Here is a 23,120-nt window from a genome sequence, read left to right on the forward strand (position 1 = left end):
GAACAATGTGTAAATTAAAGTTTAAAATAGACAGATAAGATTCCACACAGAATGCTTTTAAAAACTTTATTTGTTTGCTATAGTCAGATGGAAGGGAGTGGGATAGAGGGAAGAAAGGAGAAAGATATTTTATATAACATAAAGTTTTACGAAGGTAAAAATTTTTTTCAGGAACAGAAAAATCATAATCCATAATTACACTTTATAAATTTATAAATGTTAAAAACTGTCTAAGGGAGAAAAAAAATTAACAACATATAACCCCGGATTTTTTTATCGTTATTAATGTGACTTAATCTTGTATATATACAAGTACAGTCACAAAATTAAGTTCATACAAATCCGAAGTTCTTTGATTTAATAGCGAGAAGTAATTTGTGGCGCAAGACATGACGGGAGCTGTACAGTGGAACGTATAATCGGGAGATACATGTATTCGCGGTTGGTAGATGTGCATCATCCGCTGGTCGAATCGTCACTGTTGGCATCGGTTGAAAACCATCTTCGCTCGCTGGTAATGCGGGAGAGCCAGTCCAAAAATATACCTGCGACAAATATGGATGTAGGTATTAATTTAACAGACCTGCCAATTTACAAAGATTTATATGTTTTGCAAAAAAAAAAAATATATAAAACGAGTAATCAGTAAGAACAGCTTACCAAATCTTGCCTTTCCACGTGCGACATTTTTTCAACAATTGACCATAACCAGCGTTTAAATTTAACTAATCTCTCTGTCGATTCGCCAGATTCGTCATTAAATGACGTATACGATATTAAAACTGACACGTTGATGTCGCCAACTCCGTTCAAAAGGAGTCGCAAATCTTCCGAGGTCAAGCCATCGAGCGCACCTTCGGGAAGGACATCAAAAACTCCTTCGCGCATAGAATGTAAAGCTTTCTCTTGCACTTTGATCATGCGAACTTCTGCGTATTTGCGTACATAATCGTATACGTTGCTCGCCGTTACTTCAACATCGCGACCATTAGGTATAAGCTCGATCGAGCCTCCTCCTTCCTCGGAGCATAAGTCGATACTGAAATATAAAATATTGTTAGATATTTTAATTGTCGTACGTAAAACATTTGTAGAGAAAAAAATGTAGAAATTCTTAAGTATCGATTTAATCACTTTGGTATTTTTTGTGTGAGAGTATTAAAATCACCGAAAAATGGAAAAAAAAAAAATGTTATATATTTATTACCTGAATGTAAGATCCAACGCAGAAAATAAGCTGTTACTATCTTTCGTTTCAGCATCAATAACTAATTGTCGCAAGCTTTCGTAAATGACAGAATCAAAAAATGCAAGGTCGTGGAAACGTATAGGCCTTCCTAAGATATATTTAATTACGTGACGATTCAAAAATAGTGGACAAAGCTCATTTTGCAAGAGACATAATCCTATAAGTCTGGAAACAAAATAAGCAAATTTTCGTTTATTTCTTACTAATAAAACTATAGATTAAAAACGAAATTACATTACGCAGATTATATTATTATTACAACATTTCGAACTCACCTGCCTACGTTTCTAAATGCATTTATCCGTTCGTAACTACCTCTGCCCTGCCTCGGTGTATAAAAACCGCGTTTGCCAGGGGAATAGAAAAGCGGGGCATTGTCCTCCGTATCATCCAGAATACTGTTTTCCATTTTCTTTTTACTTGCTGCACATCGTTCAGTTAAGCTAAATACATCAAGATCCAACATTTCGCTGGTTAAATCTTGAGTGTGATTATGAATTAGTTCAAATGCTTCGTCCACTTTTTGTCTAAGAGCGTCTTCCGAAGCTAACAGCATTAATAACTGAGCTGGTGATAATTCCAGCAACATACCAGTTATTTTTTCGGCCAACGTTGGTCGTAAAGCATGCACCTGCAATAAGCAAACGGTACATGTACACACAATGTAAAAAAGAAAAAGATGGAAAAATAAAAAATAAATTTTTTTAATTTTACTTAGCAAAAGATCAAATTTAACTTCAAAATATTTTAATGAGTGTCTGTACCTTAGGGTATAATCTATCACCAAGTTGTTGCTGGTGCATAGTCAAATGATCGTTATTTGGGTGATTAACTGGTAAGGGATGAGTGCTAGATGAGCTACCAGGTGTCGAACTATTACTTCCTTCAATCACGTTCGAAGGGTGAAAAGAACGAGCGTCAAAGGATAAAGCGCGTCGCGTTTCGCGACACTTTCCAGAAGAACGTGTATTCTGAAATCAAAGTAACATTAGAATCAAGAAATTTTACAATTAAGTAACAAATCTTGTACTGGCTTATTTCTGTGACATATACTTGTCTTCTAAAATCACGATCACGATCTCTGCTTTTCAGTTTTTGCAGAACGTTATATTGTGTATACTTTGATCCTACTTGCGCCGCCTCGAGATTCGGGAGTTTCTCATTTGCGAGCAATGCCTAAAAAAAATATATAAAAAATTAACAAATAAATAAATAGTACAATCTTCCTATGACTAAAATTGATTTAATAGTTATTTTTTATTTTGGATGTTACGTACTTCTGCAATCGCGGTGTAAAAACTGCGAGTAACGCCGGCTCCCTCGCCAGGTTCGTCTTTAAAAAAGACTTTAACACGATTGACTGCCAAAGGTGGAGTATTCGAAGCTCTTCTATTATATATATTATACTGCGTATTTAACTCTTTCATCGTCTGCACGAGTAATTGTGTTCTATCTCGTTCCACCTGTTAAATAATTATTTAATACGCTTTAGTTTGCACTTAAAACTTGTAGGAAATGTATTTGCAAATGTTTAATGCATTAATCTTTTACCATTTTTCATAAATAAATCACTGTTTTTTATTTTAATTATTTGTTACTGTTTTTTATTTTATTATTTTATTTAAATTTTATTTTAAATTATATATTACCTTTATGGTAATATCTTTTTGTTGCGAATTTCGAAGTTTTTCCATATCTCTGCGAAATTTAGCTTCCTTTACGGGAAATCCTCCTAATTCGGATACTACAGATCCAGCCTCTAAACCTACATCTTCCATAAAAACTCGTCCAAATAAATCTAATGATAATCGCCATCGTCCTAGCAAAATATTATGAGAGATATTCGTCCCGATTGATGATACCGTTCTGGCAGATTCAACTGGACTCGTTTCAACAGTTTCGTGAGCAGATATTTCATGGCTTGTTACAGCTGGATCGACTTCTTCGGATACATTTTGGCTTTCGACAGTTGGAACAACTAGTATTTCCGGTGCGCCAACTTTACTTGTGTTTGATTCCTTTACAAAATGATAAATATTAATTATCGACATTTAATATATGCTGAAAATAGTATCGTGAAAATTATAATCCGTATCGTGAAAATTATATTACCGACATAGTTCCAGCTCGAACTATAACGCTTCTATTATTTTTGCATACGTCTTTGCCTTTGGTGCTCGTTGTCGCATCACTTTGATTATTCGTAGATACTATAATTGGTGCTCTGTCAATTATTTGCTCCGCTACGAGAGACGAATGTCCTTCGTTAGCGTGATTCGACAACTTTAATTTTTCCTGGAATATAATGCCTGAATTAATAACTCTTTTTTTTTTTTTACAAATACAACTGTGTCGTTAATAAAATATTAGAACAGCGTAGAAATATACTTTAAAAGATTTATATTATAGTAAAAAATAGTAAAAATTATTACCGCGTATTTGATAGAACTTGAACTTAAATCGCCAGGTGAAATGGAATTTCGTCTTGATTCCAAATTAGAATTTGAAAGTGGTCCTTGTACAATCTGACTAAATGTTGGAGTAGTCGAATTATTTTGACAGTCCATACCGCGTGCAGAGAGACCTAATTTCGTTGGTAAACCTTCTAAAGGGTTTTGACTAGATCCACCTGTATTAGAACAAGTTGGTTGTCTTGGAATACCAAATAAATCTTCACGTCTCGAGTGTGGCTGCAATAAATGTGGCTGATCAGCTAATGGCAAGGCTTCACTCATTACAGTATCGAACGGATCTAGCGGCGGGCAACCAAGGCATAAAGTGGAATCTGATCTTTGCAGAAAAGGATGCTTTCTCCCTTTCGGCGTTGAAGTACTCTGATTTCCAGTTCCGCATATAGGTACTTGAAGTAAATCTGGATAATCTACAGAATCAGTTTCCATGGCAGTTGGCGTTGGCGAGTTATATTCTTCACCTTCATCATTATCGTTCTCATCCTACAAAGATAAAGTTCAATGTAATTACATTAATATTTTCTATAAATTTATTTATCGCTGAATTTGAATCCGGAAACGAAATTTTTACATCGTCTTTTTTTTTTTTTAGAAATCGAGACGTAGAAAATCAAAATTATTATTATAAATTAAAATAATTTTTCTCTTACTTTAAGTATCACGATTGTTTCCCAAAAAGATGAAATATAGTTGTACAAAGCGATGAAATTTTTACCTGGTCATTCCAACTAGAATAACTGGTCGATTCTTTCTGAGTTTCTCCTCGCAAAGCGAGCGGTTCAGATAAAGAGCGCATGTAGTACACAAGTGCATCAAACACGTAAGCGACGTGTCTTAAAGCGGAAACATCTAAAACTGGCAAACTATCTCTATGCTCGCTATTATGAGCACGCATTAAAGATAGACAATACGATAAGAATTCACGTCTCGCTGAATGTGCGTCTCCACCTGAAACATATAATATTTTTTTTTTACATGTATAAAGAGTGTCCGCGATTAAATAAAGGTAATTTTGAAAGTTAAGTAGGTAATGTCTAGCGTAAGAAAGACAAGAAAGCTGCTGTAAGTGAGCGCGACAGGCGACGGCGCCAGTCCATTATATACATATATTATAAAAAAAAAAAAAAAAAAAAAAAAAAAAAAAAAAAAAAAAAAACAGGAAAATTTCGGTGTTAAGATTGTTCCTTGCAATTTAAAAATATAAATTAAGGTCTACTTAAATCGTCTAATAAAATGTAATTAGAATGCAAACCTTCACGTTCTCTCGTGTTTCTCGGAGGCTCGCCAACGCCTGCAAAACCAACAGTGAGTCGTGTCGAAGCTTGAGGAGTAGAGATGTTCGAGCTGGTGGCGATACCACTGCGAGGATTCCGACCTGCATTTCCTTGTAAAGTCAATGAAAGCGCAGCTGTGTTTAGCAAACCACTAAAATTACTGCCCGACAGAGACGGTGCGTTATTGAGAGGATGTTCGGGATGAGCAGGATCCGCACTGCGCGTCAGAGACACGCCAAATCTCAGCTGTGCTTCTGTAGCGTCCATTACCGTAAGCAGCCAGTCCCAAGTGGGCTTCAAATGCGCTTCTAAGTATGACTGTGACAGAAAAAATAGTGCGTTTCGTTAACATTCATTTTGTAGTTTCATGTGCCGCTACGATGAAATTTTTAACGAATTACGTATATATACCTGTAAATTTAAAGCGTCTTGAAAAGTAATTTCCATTAAACGTGGTAAAGCAGGCGCCAAGTTTTTATAGTCTTGCATCATAACCAATAAATCAGCGATCTGTCGAATAACAATTCCGAAAGCTCGCGCCAAACAACTAACGGTAGTTCCCATAGTAATAGGTTCCTGTGCAGTCGCTACGGCCGACGTGGCAGTGGTGCGTCTCAGAGACGCCGGGTCTATAAATACTAGATTACTGCCACCCGTCACTCGTAATCCCGCTGTACGTGTATTTGATTCACGATTACGTATCGCCCACTGCATGTACACGGGTGCGAGATTATTTCGATGCAAATGACCAGAGGACCCACTGAAACGAGTAAGCAACGTTAGATTTAGCATGCTCCACTGTATCCGGAATATCTGAAATATTTAAATTTACCTTCTGCGCTCCAATTGTTCGTCACCAATTTGAAATTCTTCGTTATCTTGCTCATCCGTTTCTCCCGCTTCGCTTTCGTCGTCTTCCTGTTGACTCGATTCTCCCGACTCGTCTTCGGGAAATAATAATATCGATCCCATTCCGCCGTCGGAACCTGCGGTTGCACCTGTCTGCACGCTACGTTGCGCCGATGCAGCGTCCTGATTGCTATGATTATCATCTGAATCGGATTCAGTTTCTGCTTCTGCCAAGAGGTCCAACTCCGTGTCTGATTCACCATCTCCCGCTTGCTCTTCGCCTACACCTCCGACATTTGAGTCGACTTCACCGAGTGGTTGACCCGTGACAGTCCCGGAGACTCCAGATTCTTCATGTTCACTTATATCACCGTCCATATCCATAGGAACTTCTACATTAAATAATTGTGCATTTTTATTACGATTAAAAATACAATATGTATCATCAATATCGGTAAAATAAAAATTATATTTCACAAAAAGATTTGCGTTTAAATAACGTGTTTAACAGTTACTAAATTAAAATTAATACTATTTTAAGAAAAAAAAAAAATAAATAAATATATTGTCACAAGAATTTAACTTTGTAATTTTTTTACATCTTTCCAATCCGTATAATTTATAATTTTATGTAAGCGTGACACCGTGTATTATCAACTTTAAAAAAACTCAAATTTAATGATCAATTTATACCTTCTCCACCTTCCGCTTCATCTACAGCAGAAACATCTCCTCTTGACATAGTTATATTATTTCCTTGCTGCGTTTGTAATGCTGCGTCCAGCGTTTGCGAATTGACACCACTGTGAGGTATTAAAGGCTCTATAGAAAATAGTTCCTCTGAACCATTAATCACTTCGATGGCAGAACTTGTTAGCGTAAATGGCGCGGTTGGACGTGCAACACCCAGCCTGACTGGTGCGATTAATGAATCTGCAGTTTCGCATAATTCTTCTACTGCTAATTTAATCAGTGCTTGGAAAACTTTTCGACACTTCATTAGAGGCTGCGAAGCTTGATTTGTACTGAAAGTAAGAAAATGTTAATTTTTTAAAATTATTTTATATAAAGTATAAAATTTTACACGCACATGCTTATATTATAATTAATGAATAAATAATAAAATTAGTCATATACAATGAATATTAATAATTTACCTTCGTCTCTTTGTTGTATTTGGTGCCATTTCTATAGTGAAAATAACAAATATGCGTGCCACAGATCTCACAAACCGGCGTGCTACATTATTCGCTTCTTCTTGTCGACCAGGTATAGATTCGTCTTGTAATTCTCTAATCAGAGTAGTTAGCAATGTATCGAGCATCTGTAAATATTGAAAACATTTATTAACATGTAATTTGTATATTGAAATCTGCATAAAAAAAAAGAATATGAGTATTCTGCTCTATTATTCTATACGTATCACTCCACTTACTTCAGCGCTACATTTCACAAGCAAGGAATGAGTAAACTTGTCTAGTAATGCAGTTCCACTTTGCCGACATAATTGCCCTTGATCGCCAAACAATTGATCAACGCCATTTTCAGAAACGCCTGACATAATCATACATTGAACAGCTGGCCAATCGTTCAATAATCTTTCAAGAGCTTTTCGACTGAACCGAGGAGGTTCCAAATCATGTTCCGGCATATCTGAATCAGCGCCTAAACCTATAAAATAAAAAACTATATACTTTTAGTTTCACAATTACGTCAATTACATGTAAATACGTATATATATAAAGATAGACTGCTCGTTATGGAATAATTTTTCCAAATCGAGGTAAAAATTTCCAATTTCTACAAAATTACAATATGAAAAGATTGTAGAAAATATACCATCCGAAGTAGGTGCTTTACGACTAGCCGAAGTTGATCGTTGTCGAGGTGCCGATCTAAACTGACGTTGTTCAACTAATTGCCTTCCAACCGTTTGTACTAGGAATAACAAGATACTCTCACCTCTGAATAAAAAAATGTATGAATAATTTAATTATTTGAACCAAATATTCGCTATGTTACATATATAAATTTATATATTAAATATATAATTTACCGTGAATTAATTTTTGTAGCGAGATCAGTGCTATTTACGAGGCGACATAGCAAGTCGTATCTTGCACCTTGATGACCAGCAATGAGAGCACGACATTTACACTTTTCCCAACAATCACAATAGGCTGTTGGTGAAGTTCTTTTGAGCTTACAATCATGTCCTCGGTGACAGACACGAGCGCATTCAGTGCAGCAACACAAAGATCCCGTTAAACCACACGTTCTGCATTCGAAAATATCCTTAAAAAGAAATAATTGAATTTAAGATTTTTTTTTTGTACATACAATATATCTTTTGTGTGTAATCTTTTATATTTTTATTTTATTTCTATTTTATTTTATATTATTTTATTATATTTTATATATTCGTATATTCAATACTTGATTAATATGTTCGGCTCCAGTCCACGTAAAACTACACGTATCATTGCAACAAGTAACAAATAACGGAGATAGATCTAGACTGGCATCCGTTGGTAATATCATGGCTGATGTGTCTTTCGTATCTTTGCCAACTCTTTGTATGGTATCTAGCAGAATAAGAGCTGCGTGATACGCACGAACCGATACAGCGAGCATAAGTGGTGTTTGTCCTTGAGCATCTCTTTATCATATGGAAAAAAGAAAAAATTGTTAGAGTTAATATAAAAATTATGTAATGTTAACATTAAAGGAGCTTAATGTCAAATAGTATTAATAGTATGTTTTTAATCCTTTGAGAATAATTAATAAAATTAATAATTATTTTTAATATGCTAATAAAATGTCTAAATTTTAATCGTACTTTGCTGTTAATAATTCTCTTAGATATGGCGTCAGAATATTATTTTCACACATGCATTTCAGTATGAGCAATGCATTATGTCGTCTTTCAACGGAATCTATGATATAGGTATTGTTGGATGTAGCCCCAACACCTGAAATAATAATATTATTAATCATAATTAAAATATCAAATATTTACGTGTAAAATCAAAATTCTTAACTTTGTATGTGGCAATCGCATACAAATGCCACTTACCGGACTTATTCATCATAGATATGCTAGCAGCACCTATGCTTAATAAACTATCCTCCTCTCCTGATGTATTGTCAAATGCTTCTGGCGGCCAACTTAATGTTGGAATTGGCTCTTCGATAGGCGCAGACGTTCCGTCTACCGCATTTGACACTAACTCACGTTCGATAACTTTAACAAAATAAATTAAATTAAGTATGTGATCGAATGTACTATAATATAATATATCCAAATTTATAATATTTTAATATTTTGCAATTAAAATATAATTTAAAAAAATTATTATACCAATCTGTTACCTTGTTCAGTTTCCTTATTAGAAGTAGGTGAACACATGTTGACACAAGCGTGAAGAATATTGCGATTGCCATCACAACGTTCTTTCAATATCATTTGAATTTGTGAATTTGCATTTGAATATGTTAAATTATTCTCTACAACACGCAAAAACATGTTAAATATCGTACGTGTTTTGTCAAATTTATTATAACATATAATTTATAAGAAATAAAATATTTGTTACACTTACTTAAATCCTGTTCCAAATTACAAAATACTTGTTTTACACTCTCATAATCGCATCGTAATATACGCGGCATAAGCAAAAGATTGTCAAATACTAGTGCAATAACAGCAACTTGATTTTTCAAATTAGTTGAATTGGAACAACTAAGAATAGGAATGGTTGCCGCGCCAATACAATTTACCGGAACCAAATCCAACCAGCTTGGGTCACGTATAGCGTCAGCACAATCTTTTGCGATTGGATAAATGGTATTATTACCGTCTCGTAAAATCATAGAACACTCGATATTCTAAAATAAAATAATACTTGTTTTTATACATGCATGTACATAAAATATAAAATACCGTTGTATTAATAAAATATACCTCTCCTGCGCTCGTAAGATTAATATTTTGAGGTTGTAACCCCAAAAATGATGAAATATCAGATGGAATATAACAATCTTGAACATATCGTCCCGTGCTTAAATTATATACGACATAGCTTAATTTATTACCAGTTTTCAAAATAGCATGTATCCCTAAAAATAAATACATAAATGAATTTGTTATGAATTAATCACAATAAAAATATATATTTCTCATCAATTAATTATGTGCTTTTATTTTGAGAATAAAAATCCATATTAAAATGCAAAAATTATCATACGTAAAAAATAGTTCTTTAAAAATACCTTGTCCGTCAGTAGATATAGTTAATAGACTATCATTTGAACTCTCCACTATATTGACCCTTCTAGGTGTTCTTTGAAAACAATCTGGAGCTCGTGGATTTAATGAAGATTTAATTACCTATAAATATGCGAATATAATTTTTTTTAAATTCATAATTATCTATTGTATACAATAAATATATAATTACAATATTACCTGTAATTCATCTTTACGCAAAAGTCTACAATCTGCTAATAACTTCATTGGTTCTTCCGTAGTAAAGTCTTTAAAGTCTGATGTACTGAAATCCTTTTCTTTAATCTCTTTCTCTTTTTCTTTTGAATCCTTTGAAAAAAATTTGACCGCGACGTAGCAGCCGTCAACTTTTATAACTTTTCCTATCGATAAAAAAGTACAAAATGTAAATCTTATACAATAATTAATTCTCGGCATATTTTTTTTTATATAGGAATAATCATACCAATAGGTACAGTCTTAACATCTTCAACGAAAACAACGTCTTTTAATTGCCAATCCTCTTCATCTTTTCTTTCAGATTCTCCTTCACAGCGAGGTGCCATACGTTTCTGTCGTTCTAAAATTATATGATTTTGTAAAAATTTATATTGCTAAACGTATAAAGTTAAATATTGTGTAACTGTGACGTTTATCTTATAATTTTAATATATATCTTACTATGATTTGTCGTAATTCCAGTATCACTGCAAGTACTTGAAGCTGGAGACGGTGGAGGAGGCATATCAAGTCTGTCAGCTGTTTCCTTGTGATTCGATTTATTCACAATTCCTGTGTTTCCATTTCCATTAGATTCACGTTTATCAGTACTCGTATTAGACATATAAGTGCCAGCAGGCAATATTTTGAATCTACAAGTGGCATCCACATTCCATGCTGCCGAAAGTAATTGCCCCACTTTCGGTATACCGTTAGCTATCGTAAATCCTAAAAAATAAATTAAATATTACAATCACTTAATAAGGATTACATACATACACAATAATATGGTTAAATCGTTAAAAAAAATATTAAAAAAGTACAAAATGGCAATATCTTACCGATAGCTCCTGGCTGATAAACCGGGCTATTTTTCATACATACATGTGTCCCATAACTAATGTCACTTGACAATACTGTAGATGGTCTATGCTTACGTGATTTAGCTTTATATTTTTCCCATAATTTCTTGCGTTGTGCAAATGGTAAAACACCCCTTAAAAATAGAATAAAAAATGTTAGTTATGTACAAGATTTAGATAATTATATTGACAATTAAAACTCAGTTTCAACTGTATATTGTTTTGAGAAATTCTTAAAACGTACGAATTCTTATTTATTTAACACTGAATGAGCGTATTATAAGTAAATCTGCTATTGCACTAAGACTAAAACATACATTATTAAAAAAGAAAAGTAAAATATCGGAAGCGTATCTATTTAAGAAAAAATTCAAAATAAAAAAATATATAAAGTTAAACAAAATCATACCACCAATATAACGTTCCACTTTCAAGTCTTGCAACAGTGTATAAAGCACATGTATGAAGGGACACAATTTTATCCAACGTAAATTCAGTAAAAGCTTGAGCTGGATGTTCAAGGCGAGAAGCGACATGTCCCAAAAGTTCATCGAGCCAAGTCGCTACTCTTCCACTTTCCGTGCTAACGGAACATCGAATTGCTGTAGCAGATATATTAACTATTTTTTCTGTCGTCAATGCCAAAGGAATAGTTTTTGGATGATGAACATTCGGATTCTATACAAATTAAAGAAAAAAAAAATATAATTATACATTACAAGTGTACTATAACTTTATATAATCACAATGCTACATTTGCATAAATACTTCTGTATTTTTAAACGGTTCTGATTCTGTCCATTTCCATTGGTATAATTGTCCTGATACAGAAACAGCAATTAGTTCACTGTAAAGCGATGCTATTTGTACAAAGCGGGGTACTGGATCGCTACTGCGTTCATGCCACCATTCTAATTCTTCAGATATCCATAGTGGACTCTGCGAAGCCAATTCTTTTTTCTTGTTGTCTAAAATATAATTAAATTGTATTTTAAAACATAAAAATCTACAATTTTATTTAATAAAAAAATATATACTTAAACTTTGTCTTAAGTTACCTGAATCTTTTTCCCACGAATCTTTAAGAGCAGTTTCCAGCCAACGTCGCGGTCCGTAATATTGACGATCTCTCCATCTACTAAAACTATCACGATCTCGCTCTCTTTCATGAGATGAACGTTCACTTTCTCTGTCATTACCTAAACGACGTGAAGAATTTCCGCGACTAAAAATAAAAAATTTCCTTAGAAAAGTTCCACATACATACACGCGTGTATACAGAATACCCAGTTTAAATAAATCAAATAAATCTCAAAAACTAAAATAAAATTAACGTTTCAATTTTAAACAGGGAAAAGATAATTTTAAATTTTAATTGAGGATAGGTATATTCTTCAAAATCATACGGCAGTAACTTCGCCTTTTTTTTGTTATAAAAAAAAAATTTTTCTACTACATATATTATTTTGTAAAAGTTATAAAAAATAAATTACTGTCTTATTCCAGTGTATCCAAATACATCTTCAGAAAACATAGAATCTGCGTCTATTATAACTGAATGCTCGTTACTGAAGCCACCATCTAATAAAGAGATAAGATCTTCTGGGACATAACTGTCTGCTGCATCCTCTGCATCATCACCTTCTTCATCTTCTCGCGATAAAAGATTGTTTACTGCTAAATTTACATCTAGATTTGTACGCTACAATATTAAAATTTTTATTAAGTTACACATTCTTCATAAATTAATTTGTATATGCAGAGTGTTCCAAATTACCCATATATCTCGATTAAAAGCTAGGGATTCGATTTTGTAAAAAAATGTTAGCAAAAATTTTTTTTTACAGAATCCCACCCCTAGCTTTTTTAATGTACAAATAAAACACTCGGTATATATTTTATTTCTAATAAAATTAATATTATACCTGTAACTCTCTGATAATAAGATTGCGACTTTTTCCTTGTAGTACAACTTGTGCCTGAGAAATTAGATCTTCTGGTACAAATGGTGCTGGCACAGAGGCAATAGGACGAGAACTGCTACCACTTCCTCCTCCCATAATAACTCCAGGTGGCCCTATACGTCCACCACTGTTACTTCCTCCACTGTTACTACCTCCGCGTATTGCGGAACTATTACGCATAATCCTTGCGCGCGATCGTGACATTCCTGTTCTATTACCACTACTACTACTTCCATTTCCATTTGGTGCAGAATTAGAGCTTCCAACATGATTTTTATTTGTGCTACAGTAAGATAGACAATTTCTTATTATTAAATTGGCCTTTTCCATGCCTGTTCCTCTTCTTTTCTTTTTTTTCTTTCTTCTTTTTAATACTTACTTTCTATTCGGTTCATTTTTACTCAAATCCAATCTATCTGGTAATACTGTAAATGCAATTCTAGCTATTCTATTGTCATCCGTAAGAAGAGCAATATGGGTTGGTCCAACTACAATACGCTTTATAGAAGCTTTTAAAGAATTAAAAGCTGATGGTGTTACAAATCCATATCTATTAATTTTGTCTGCTATTTCCTTCAATCTAAAATACAAAATATAAAATGTAATACAAATATCTTTTTTTTAATAGCTAACTAAAGAATGACTAAATACTCGAATTTTAAAAGCAGATCTTAATATTTTATATCGAAAATTATTACTACAAGAGCTTTTTCGTTCTTTTTTTTTTAATGTACAAAACAATAAAAACTTCCTACATTTAATATAAAAAAATACATGCTTAAAATTTTATAAAAGCAAGAAATTTTGCCATACAATAATAAATAATCTTAAATTAATTAAACCTAAAGAACTGTTTTAAAATCTTGGTATTTTTCATCAAGATACACATGAGATTTTATATTAAAAATTATTACTACAAGAGCATTTTCTTTCTTTTTTTTTTTTTAATGTACAAAACAATAAAAAGTTCCTACATTTAATATAAAAAAATACAAGCTTGAAATTTTATGAAAGCAAGAAGTTTTGCCATACAATAATTAATAATCTCAAATTAATTAAACCTAAAGAACTGTTTTAAAATCATGGTATTTTTCATCAAAATACACGTGAGATTTTATATTAAAAATTATTACTACAAGAGCTCTTTCTTTCGTTTTTTTTTTTAATGTACAAAACAATAAAAACTTCCTACATTTAATATAAAAAAAATACGTGCTTGAAATTTTATGAAAGCAAGAAGTTTTGCCATACATTAATAAATAATCTCAAATTAATTAAACCTAAAGAACTGTTTTAAAATCTTGGCATTTTTCATCAAGGTACACGTGAGATGAAAAGTAAGACTTAAATCTAAAACTGTACTTAAAACGAGAACTATTTCGTCATTTAGCAATCGGTAGATATCACAGTTTTATAGGTTGGCCATTAAAATATGGCGAAGACATCGTCAAGAGAGACGCATGTTCATTGTGCAAAATTACGTGGAATTACGTGAAGCAATGGAAATAATCGTACGTGAAGCATACAACGACGTATAAAGCCGTGTCGTAATATGTCGTAAATTATATCGAATTTTAAGAAATAAGACGAGTAAAGTATCTTTTTCTGACATAGGACACATAAATTAGGGTGGTATATGGCAAACCCGATAGCAGATGAAATTCCTTGCCTATCATTGAGTTGATCATCAGTTCCTGGCAAAGGATGTACCACAAGATGAATCGAAGTCATAATGATTTCAACTCATAAGTGTGCAACGTCGAATCGTTCCCTCAGTATACACAAAATTTCACTGAACGACAAAACGATAACTCAGCCATGTTTTTCAATGAAACATCCAGTTACACGCCTCGGATACAAACATGGCGTGTCGTGCTTCGCGTTCATAAATACATCGCCATAGTTTCTTTGATAAAAAAATGGATGCGTTCAGCGAGCAACCGCTCAGTGAGTTCTTACATCTGATTGGAACATTCTTTAAGATCTGAAAATATCTTTCAATCAGATGCAAGAGCTCACTGAGCAATGCGCTTCTGTATGCACCTTTTTTATGCATTACTATAGTCAGCTTTAAACCGTAAATAATTAGCCAATCATATTAAATAATTCTCTTGGAATTTTTAATATGATTGGCATATCTTACGGCTTAAAGCTTACTATAGTATAATGTAGATCGGGCTTTGCTGCTCACTGAGCGGTTGCGCTTCTCAATGCACCCTATAACACCATCCTATGACCACAGGTTCGGACTTGGAAACCACTAACCAAAAAAAATTAATAAAAAAATAAAAAGAAAAGAAAAAGAAGCCACTGTAAGCCACAAAGTCAGAAGAAAATCAGGTGCCAACAATCACATACATAATTATAGTAAGATTATATTACATTACTTACGGCTTAAATAATAAGTAAATTGTATAATATGTAAATAATAGCATTTAATTGTCTACACATAACGAAGTATTTTGGTATTTATACTTACATGTAACATAGTAAGGTATCATTGCAGGCCAAGGTGTTTATTGTTACTTATTTTCGAACGATTAATTTTATTAATTCTTTTTTTGTAATATATTTCCGAACTACGTAAAGCATAATTAATTTTTTAATTTATTATTTTACATGCGAAAGAAATATATATATATATATATATATATATATATAGTGAACTTTCCTTCAAGCTGATTCTCAGTTTTTCTCATTTTGCAGTTGGACCTTTTTTTATAATTGAATGTTCCTCTTAGTTTCGGTAATATATTATTATTAAATTTACATTTTTTTTATTCTAAACATTTTCCTTCCAATATCTATAAATTTCATAAAATTAAAGCTCTATAATTAAACTGTACAGATATTCTTTTACTAAATACATGATATCTGGTGGAGTATAAAATTATAGTTTTATAAAAAGCACATATATTTATATATCTTTCACATTTGTTCACTAATCTCAAGATATTGCTAATGGGATAGCAACTCATAACAAGGATTACTTATTTCATACTTTGAATGTACAGAATTATTTAGTATATTAAAATCTAAAACAAGTTGAGCAAAGTTAGGCCTGTCTTGTGGATCTGTATTCCAACAGGAACACATAATTTTATATATATCCTGGGGAATCATATTTGGGCATGCCAGGCGACATTTGTCACGAATTAAATAACCCAACAGTTTGTCGTCCTGTATACTAGCATATGGAAAAGAACCTAAGGTTCCAATTTCCCATAGCACAATACCAAACGACCAGACATCGCTTTTAGAAGAGAAAACATGTTCACTTATAGCTTCTGGCGACATCCAGCGAATTGGAAGTTGGCGAACTTTGCCTGCATTTATTACATATATTCCATTTCGTGACAGTCCAAAATCAGAAATCTAAATAATAAAAAACGATAAAGTTATATTTGTACTATCTGTAAAAATTATTTTTTATAGACATAATGTAAATATCTACCTTTAATGTTAGATCGGAAGTTACGAGAATATTTCTTGCCGCCAAATCTCTATGTGTAATTCCTTTAGCTTCCAAATGTTCCATTCCTCTTGCGATATCAAGCGCAAAATTCATAAATTGTTGTTTCTTAATTATATTATATAGTTTTCCATCGGTATTTTTATTTCTTTCGATAATACTTTCATATTTTAATGCAGTTTTTTCAAAACTGCACGAAGATATTATATCCGAATTTATTCTTCTTGTGCAATGTAAATAATCGAGCAAATCTCCATTTTCCATGTATTCTAAAAGTATGCACATAGGATTATTCGGCAAAGTGCAGCAACCTACGAGGTTTACTAAATTTCTATGAGAACCAGCTGCTTTCATTATTTTGATTTCTTCCAATAATTGATGCCTGGCTTCAGATTCGTTGCATGTATCGGAACATTGTAACATTTTAACAGCTACTAATGTGCTTTTATCTTGGCTTAAACTACCTAGATATACTTTGCCAAACTGGCCTTTTCCTAATTCATGTTTTAGAATTATGTTTTCATATGGCACTTCAAATTTATCTCTCGACGCTTTATAATGTATTTCCTATAACAAATATCATGTTATGCTAGTTTCCCCCTTTTTTTCTTTTTTTTATATATATATTTGATGCTTTTTTATTTACCTCAAACTTTCCAGCGTATACATCGATATTATGTCTTTGAAAAACTAAATTTCGCCATTGAGCCAGCTTACAAACAGGAGGATTTATCACTTTTTTTCTCCTATAATTATAAAGAAAAAAAAATACTAATAAAAATTTTATATTTACTATTCATATACGATAATTGCTGTAAAATTTATCTTACCATTTAGTCGACACAAGTTGGTACCCATTTTTATTATATATCGCCATAATACTGGTAAAGCCTAATATAACACAAATGACGACACCCGTAAATAGTAGCCACTGTAACATAATTATGTCATATAAACTTTATGTTATACATTAAGGCTTCTGTTGGTTTAATGGTTTTTTTTAAGTGTATACCATAGTGCTCTTATTCGATATTTCAGTTCTATTTGTGCTGACAATAACAAAGCCTTGCGTTCCTATGCAACCTTGGTGATCCATCGGTGCTATTAATATTTTATATCCATTTTTTATGCTTATATGCTGACCATTAATTTTCATATCCCAACTAAAAGTATTCGTTGCGGAGGTCACATTACTTATCTTCGTGATATTGTATACAGAATACCCTGCTTTTGATACGAACAACGGTAAGCCAATGCTAGAATATTACATATTACGACATAGGCGGCTGCTTACTTTTTAAGGCACACAATCGACTAAAATAAAATAAATTCTCACCTAATTATATAAGAACGAATTTGAGAACTATTTGACATAACGCTCCAATTAATAGCAATTCTTTTTTTCGCTTGTATTACTTCCACTTTTGGAACCGGCAAGGTAAACTTTGCATTCGCGCAGTTGCACTTGTTTCCAATACATTCCGGAACTGTGTAGAGGATCTACACGTGATAAGAAATTGTTATAAAAAATTAAACATTTCAGATCTATTAATTCACAATGTTAATATCAATGTAATTGATAATTTTTACCTCTGGCGACTTCTCTGTGCGTTTACTTCTCGGGTTAGCGTACACACTTATTTTATACGTACAATTTGGATGTATTTGTACTTCCGTCATGTCGTACAATAATTTATTTCGTGGTATCAGTACGCTGAGTAAATTTTTATCTAACGCAGGATAGTACGCTAGACCTTCTGTGCATTCCGTCTTATTAACGTTGGTTTCTTTTAAAACGCTTGTAATTATCACACTGTAATCATAATACGTGCTAAAATCGTTAGTTATTATTTTTTAATATCAGACTGTGTTAATTAATATACCTGTACGAAGAAGGCTGTTTTCCTTCGTTTGGCGGCATCCAAGATATATTCAATTTCAATGATTTTGTTGCATTATCGTTTATGAAATAATCGCTATCTTCTACAACATGCACGGTAATATTTTCCACAACGCCAGCAAATTTTTTTACGTCTTCGGCATTTATCGCACATATTGTATCAGTGTGTAAGAGTAACAGAGTAACTATATCATATATTAAAATCCATTTGTATAGTATAAACTCATTTTGCAGTGTAATCATTATCTAAACAGTCAGAAGCCAATGGCCGTGAAGGCCACAAAACTAGTTTAGATATACTAGAATTTTTATTGTTCTTTAATATGCTTCTTATAATCCATTGAGCAACAAGATGTCCGCTTCAGTCAGTAATACTGAGCTTTACTTATTTTGAAGTTCATAAATAATATTTATCTCTCAGAGATATCTGTGAATAGATATCCAAGTAATACTTATCTGATAATATAAGCGCGTAGAAAAACGAAATATTTTATACGGTTATGTAATAATATATATACAATGGAATGGTAATAGAAAAGTGAAAAAAAAATGTTAGAAATATGTAGAACATAACGAGAAAGAAAGAAGAAAAGCATGTACAATATGCTATCAAATGCAGGAGATAAATGCAAATCGAAAAGTGTCGAGTTATCTTTTGATTCCAAGATTTTTGTTGATTATTTAAAATACATTTAGCGAGCTAAATACTGTCCGTCTATGGCGAATATTCTTACCTCCGTAACAAAAACTGACTCGACACTATTCAATTTAGTGTCAAGTTAATTTTACAAGTCGAATAATAGTTATAGCAAAACGAAAAAGTATCAGATTTATTTTAATCGATAATAAAAATTAATACGTACGTATTAAATTATATATTTTTAATTTATAATAATTCAATTTGAATCGTTACCTTTATTTTAAATATTTCAGAAATCAAATGGCCTCGGCTGCAATGTCACCAACTGACGATGATGAGCTCACCCTTCCTCGTGCATCGATTAATAAAATAATCAAAGAAATCTTGCCTCATGTGCGAGTTGCAAACGAATCCAGAGAGCTCATTTTAAACTGCTGTACGGAATTCATTCATCTGCTGTCTTCTGAGGCAAATGAAATTTGCAATCAACAACAAAAGAAAACTATAAATGCAGAACATGTTTTACAAGCGCTCGAAAAGTTAGGATTTGGCGATTATAATGCAGAGGCAGAAGCTGTATTACGAGATTGTAAAGCTGTTGCCGCCAAGAGAAGACGCCAAAGCACTAGATTAGAGAACTTGGGAATTCCAGAGGAGGAGTTATTGCGACAGCAACAAGAGTTATTCGCTAAAGCAAGAGAAGAGCAAGCGGTCGCAGAACAACAACAGTGGCAACAATTACAAGCCGTTACACAAATGGCATCCATGCAGCAAGGTGACAGTGAACAAGAAGATTATTCCTAAAAAATAAAAAATGTTAATGATAAAAATTGATTAATAAGACAGTTTTTTTATTTGGTTTAAAAAAAAGATTGAAAAAGAACACAAACGCCCGTATAGAGAGAAGAGTTAAAAAAAACTGATAACGATAAAATTAATGGTGATACAGTGAACAATTAATTTCAAAAAATTACAAATAAAGGCAAATTTCTTTACTTTTGGAAACTCTTTATTTTTATATCGTATTACAATACTGCATATTGAACATTTTTATACTCCTTAATTAGCTTTATATTATAGTTAATTAAAATTATGTATTTTGTAAGTAAATTAGGTTTTTTTATACCACTTTTTTATTAACCTACATTTTAAGGCATTAGTCTTCCATATTCTGAAGATAAGTGGCTTTTCTTTATGACTTCTAATATTTTCGAAACGTAATGATACCTAACGATAATATTAACATTATTTTATTGAACGTCTAAGATTACTAGAAATAAACTTTATTTCTTATTAAAATAATGATAATTTATTTGTTCTGTCTTTTTCTTTTTTTTTGTTTTATAAAAAAAAATTTGGCATGAAAATCTTAATTGTTCTTTTAATAAGAGTTTGAATTTTGGTAGTCGATATCACAAGTTTATATCTTAAATACACAGTATATATACCAGTATTATACCGGTATACATACATACATATATATAAATATCACTTACCAATTTTTTTCTGTTAATACAGATGACGCAATTGAGTTCCTAGGTACTCCATGTATCTTTGTTCGTAATTTGTCTATAAGAAATTCTTCATTTTCGCAAAAAATTTTGTCTTCTACAATAAGAAAGTACAATTAAGTATATGCTCAGTGAGCTTGCGTTCATGCATGCAATATTCTGTTAATAATTTAGAAAATTTTTTTACCTTCTTTAGTTCTTGAGGGTATTAAAAATAAATTTAAATTATTTTCTTTCGAGCAATGACTCATATCTATACCGCTGTGAGTTTGCAAACGAGAGATAGAAAATATTTTATTATAAAAATCCTGAAACAAAATAAAATTAAAAAAATATTTATTATAAAATAGTAATCGAGAGATCAAATTCTGCAACGTCGAAAAAATTAATTTTCTGTTTTATATATTCCTCTCGAGTCTAGCATCTGGAAAATATTCCCTGCACATTTTAAGTTAATCCTTTGTTAAATCTAGCTCATTATTTTGATCCATGTATTTTTTGCTCTGTATTTAAGCTATTTTAACAATATTCTAATAATTAATTTAATACATATAAATAGAAATACCTTAATTTCGCCAATAATAGCAGGTGTAAAATCTTGCAATTCCGCTTTGTTATGTAAAAATACCATATGTGGATAATACTCAACGTAATCTTGATCTATGATAGTTGTTGAAGACGGTTTCAACATTTCAGCAGTCTGTAAAAATCTAGGAAAGGAAAAAATATTTCGTTATGTGCTAGAAGGATCGAAAAGGTAATTATTTGCAGCATCATAAAAATTGAAAACTATTTAAAAGGATTATTAATAATCCTTTTAATAATTTTAATAAGAAAAAAATTAATAAAATAAATAATTAAACAACCTGTAAGGTGTTTATTTATTATAAAAATACATTATATATCAGTCTGTAATACTGTAAACTCGTTTACGATAAAAAGTGATTATATTAATTAGTATTTTAACATAATTACCTTACTACATTCGGATCAACAAACCAATCTTGGATAAATACAATAACATGACATATCGAAAATAGGAACGCTGCAAATTGCAGTGATTGTAATTCTAAATTAGAATCACTATTCACAAAATCAGGTGCACCTTTTTTTTGATCAGAAGATGTAGAATCAATTCCAAATCCAGAGAGAATGGGTTGAGTATCCAAATACATCACTCTATTTTTAGTTATAAATAGATCTATTCCAGTGGTACAATTTGTACTATTTTCATAATGTGACAGGTCTTGAATTTGAAAAATGTTGGATCTGAAAAAAAAAACAGATATTAATATTAATTTTAGTGAAAGGATTGATGCCATAATATATTGCAAACATAATACATACGAATAATGTGATGTTAGTAATGACATAATTGTTGATTTGCCAACACCTTGTGCACCTAGGCATCCAACAACTAAAAAGTCTTGCTGATCATATAAATAATCTATAGTATTCTCACATAATTGCATATTCTCATCCATGAATTTGATACATGTATTCATTTCAGGGCATATAGAAAGAACACGAATTGCTAAAATATTAATGGTCACTATCATAATGTATTAATGTACTAATATTTTGAAGTGTTGCTATAAACTATATGATGTGTAAAGTCTCTAAAAGTTTACTAATTATTTAATACTTGTAATATAATACTTGTAATATAAATTATTCTGTAAAATAAATAATTTACTTACAATCTTGAATTTTTACTATTGATGAAGATGTATCAATTTCTTTTCTAAAAAAAAAAAAAAATGTTATTTTGTTTAACAGATACAATAAAGCACATATATAATTTAATAACCCCATACTTCTGGCCGTTACGTTGGTTGGGAGAAACAGCTCTATTTTCTCCTTCTCTAGTTTTTAATATAAATGTTGGCCGTTCTACAATTTTTATTAAATTTTTATTTTCTCCATCCTTAACCTCTGATTCTTTTGACATTGTTGGCAACATCACTCTTACACTTAAAACAATATAGTCTTCCTACAATATAATAAAACAAATATATATATGTGTGTGTGCGTGTAGGTATATATATAGATAGGTATAAATAAATGTTTTATTTGCAGAATTTGTCAGAAATTTTAATAAAAATACTCTCGCTTGTGGCCTCGCGCCACATGAACGACGATTCACGATTGCACACGACTGTGCACGACTCACCATCTGTTCTTGATACAGATCGCGCTCTCAATTTCCGGAGCCCTAGCGCTTCTACCGGCTGAACTTTTAACTCGGCTCCGGAGCCGGACCTCACAGTAGCAAATCACGTGGTACGATCGTAATCATTTTTGCGTTCTAATCTCTCGCGAAGCAACCAAAACAGGTTTAATCTAGCGTTCCCTTGGCTTTTTTTTTCATACAAATCTCTCGCGATTTGGTGGGGCTCTTATGTCGCAAGAGTCAACCAGTAAATGGTAGCGCTTATCGT

At 32.0% G+C, this 23,120-nt stretch overlaps 4 protein-coding genes across 7 annotated transcripts; 1 reads left to right on the plus strand and 3 right to left on the minus strand.

The window, feature by feature from the left end:
* Positions 1-52: 52 nt before the first annotated feature.
* Hyd (E3 ubiquitin-protein ligase UBR5) lies at positions 53-15,023 on the minus strand. Of its 2 annotated transcripts, none has more exons than XM_070656478.1 (37): positions 14,826-15,023; positions 13,536-13,736; positions 13,118-13,439; positions 12,686-12,894; positions 12,251-12,417; positions 11,961-12,160; positions 11,602-11,870; positions 11,172-11,326; positions 10,792-11,058; positions 10,577-10,690; positions 10,312-10,493; positions 10,116-10,233; positions 9,808-9,962; positions 9,446-9,731; positions 9,216-9,350; positions 8,920-9,087; positions 8,683-8,815; positions 8,280-8,502; positions 7,900-8,138; positions 7,683-7,807; positions 7,279-7,514; positions 7,001-7,167; positions 6,537-6,868; positions 5,827-6,235; positions 5,406-5,754; positions 4,973-5,312; positions 4,436-4,668; positions 3,682-4,203; positions 3,362-3,544; positions 2,899-3,267; positions 2,527-2,712; positions 2,303-2,425; positions 2,014-2,220; positions 1,525-1,880; positions 1,208-1,414; positions 661-1,039; positions 53-545 (listed from the first exon to the last, which is right to left on the minus strand). In XM_070656478.1, the coding sequence occupies exons 1-37, from the start codon at positions 14,885-14,887 to the stop codon at positions 333-335; spliced, it is 8,541 nt and encodes a 2,846-aa protein (XP_070512579.1). In that variant the 5' UTR covers positions 14,888-15,023; the 3' UTR covers positions 53-332. The 2 variants fall into 2 exon arrangements, with proteins under 2 accessions (XP_070512579.1, XP_070512578.1); XM_070656477.1 differs by having other exon boundaries at positions 13,118-13,460.
* Positions 15,024-15,303: 280 nt separating this feature from the next.
* Nc2beta (negative cofactor 2beta) lies at positions 15,304-19,998 on the plus strand. Of its 2 annotated transcripts, none has more exons than XM_070656519.1 (2): positions 15,304-15,496; positions 19,462-19,998. In XM_070656519.1, the coding sequence occupies exon 2, from the start codon at positions 19,469-19,471 to the stop codon at positions 19,970-19,972; it is 504 nt and encodes a 167-aa protein (XP_070512620.1). In that variant the 5' UTR covers positions 15,304-15,496; positions 19,462-19,468; the 3' UTR covers positions 19,973-19,998. The 2 variants fall into 2 exon arrangements, with proteins under 2 accessions (XP_070512620.1, XP_070512618.1); XM_070656517.1 differs by having other exon boundaries at positions 15,333-15,523.
* Positions 16,053-19,526, minus strand: LOC139102541 (vascular endothelial growth factor receptor 3). Of its 2 annotated transcripts, XM_070656505.1 has the most exons (9): positions 19,442-19,526; positions 18,512-18,774; positions 18,219-18,441; positions 17,965-18,128; positions 17,641-17,884; positions 17,459-17,559; positions 17,275-17,374; positions 16,611-17,195; positions 16,053-16,531 (listed from the first exon to the last, which is right to left on the minus strand). In XM_070656505.1, the coding sequence occupies exons 2-9, from the start codon at positions 18,769-18,771 to the stop codon at positions 16,115-16,117; spliced, it is 2,094 nt and encodes a 697-aa protein (XP_070512606.1). In that variant the 5' UTR covers positions 18,772-18,774; positions 19,442-19,526; the 3' UTR covers positions 16,053-16,114. The 2 variants fall into 2 exon arrangements, with proteins under 2 accessions (XP_070512606.1, XP_070512607.1); XM_070656506.1 differs by lacking the exon at positions 19,442-19,526 and having other exon boundaries at positions 18,512-19,168.
* Positions 19,999-20,264: 266 nt separating the features above from the next.
* LOC139102545 (nonsense-mediated mRNA decay factor SMG9) lies at positions 20,265-22,982 on the minus strand. The gene is made up of 9 exons (XM_070656515.1): positions 22,853-22,982; positions 22,497-22,672; positions 22,380-22,423; positions 22,027-22,213; positions 21,655-21,948; positions 21,245-21,389; positions 20,867-20,987; positions 20,665-20,776; positions 20,265-20,395 (listed from the first exon to the last, which is right to left on the minus strand). Exons 1-9 carry the CDS (start codon positions 22,853-22,855, stop codon positions 20,317-20,319), a joined length of 1,161 nt encoding a protein of 386 aa, XP_070512616.1. The 5' UTR covers positions 22,856-22,982; the 3' UTR covers positions 20,265-20,316.
* Between the last annotated feature and the right edge of the window lie 138 nt (positions 22,983-23,120).

Source organism: Cardiocondyla obscurior, linkage group LG05 (assembly GCF_019399895.1).
Source record: "Cardiocondyla obscurior isolate alpha-2009 linkage group LG05, Cobs3.1, whole genome shotgun sequence".
In the NCBI taxonomy this organism is placed as follows: domain Eukaryota; kingdom Metazoa; phylum Arthropoda; class Insecta; order Hymenoptera; family Formicidae; genus Cardiocondyla; species Cardiocondyla obscurior.

Coding starts and splice junctions, on each gene's coding strand:
- Hyd (XM_070656477.1), bottom strand. CDS start 14,887: ATGACTTCGATTCATCTTGTGGTACATCCTTTGCCAGGAACTGATGAT. Junction 4,669..4,972: donor AAACACGAGAGAACGTGAAG/GTTTGCATTCTA, acceptor TATATGTTTCAG/GTGGAGACGCACATTCAGCG. Junction 2,713..2,898: donor AAAAAGATATTACCATAAAG/GTAATATATAAT, acceptor ATTATTTAACAG/GTGGAACGAGATAGAACACA.
- LOC139102541 (XM_070656505.1), bottom strand. CDS start 18,771: ATGATTACACTGCAAAATGAGTTTATACTATACAAATGGATTTTAATA. Junction 18,442..18,511: donor AAACAGCCTTCTTCGTACAG/GTATATTAATTA, acceptor TTATGATTACAG/TGTGATAATTACAAGCGTTT. Junction 16,532..16,610: donor CTTCCGATCTAACATTAAAG/GTAGATATTTAC, acceptor TTTATTATTTAG/ATTTCTGATTTTGGACTGTC.
- Nc2beta (XM_070656519.1), top strand. CDS start 19,469: ATGGCCTCGGCTGCAATGTCACCAACTGACGATGATGAGCTCACCCTT.
- LOC139102545 (XM_070656515.1), bottom strand. Junction 21,949..22,026: donor TTACTAACATCACATTATTC/GTATGTATTATG, acceptor TTTTTTTTTCAG/ATCCAACATTTTTCAAATTC. Junction 20,988..21,244: donor CTATTATTGGCGAAATTAAG/GTATTTCTATTT, acceptor ATTTTGTTTCAG/GATTTTTATAATAAAATATT.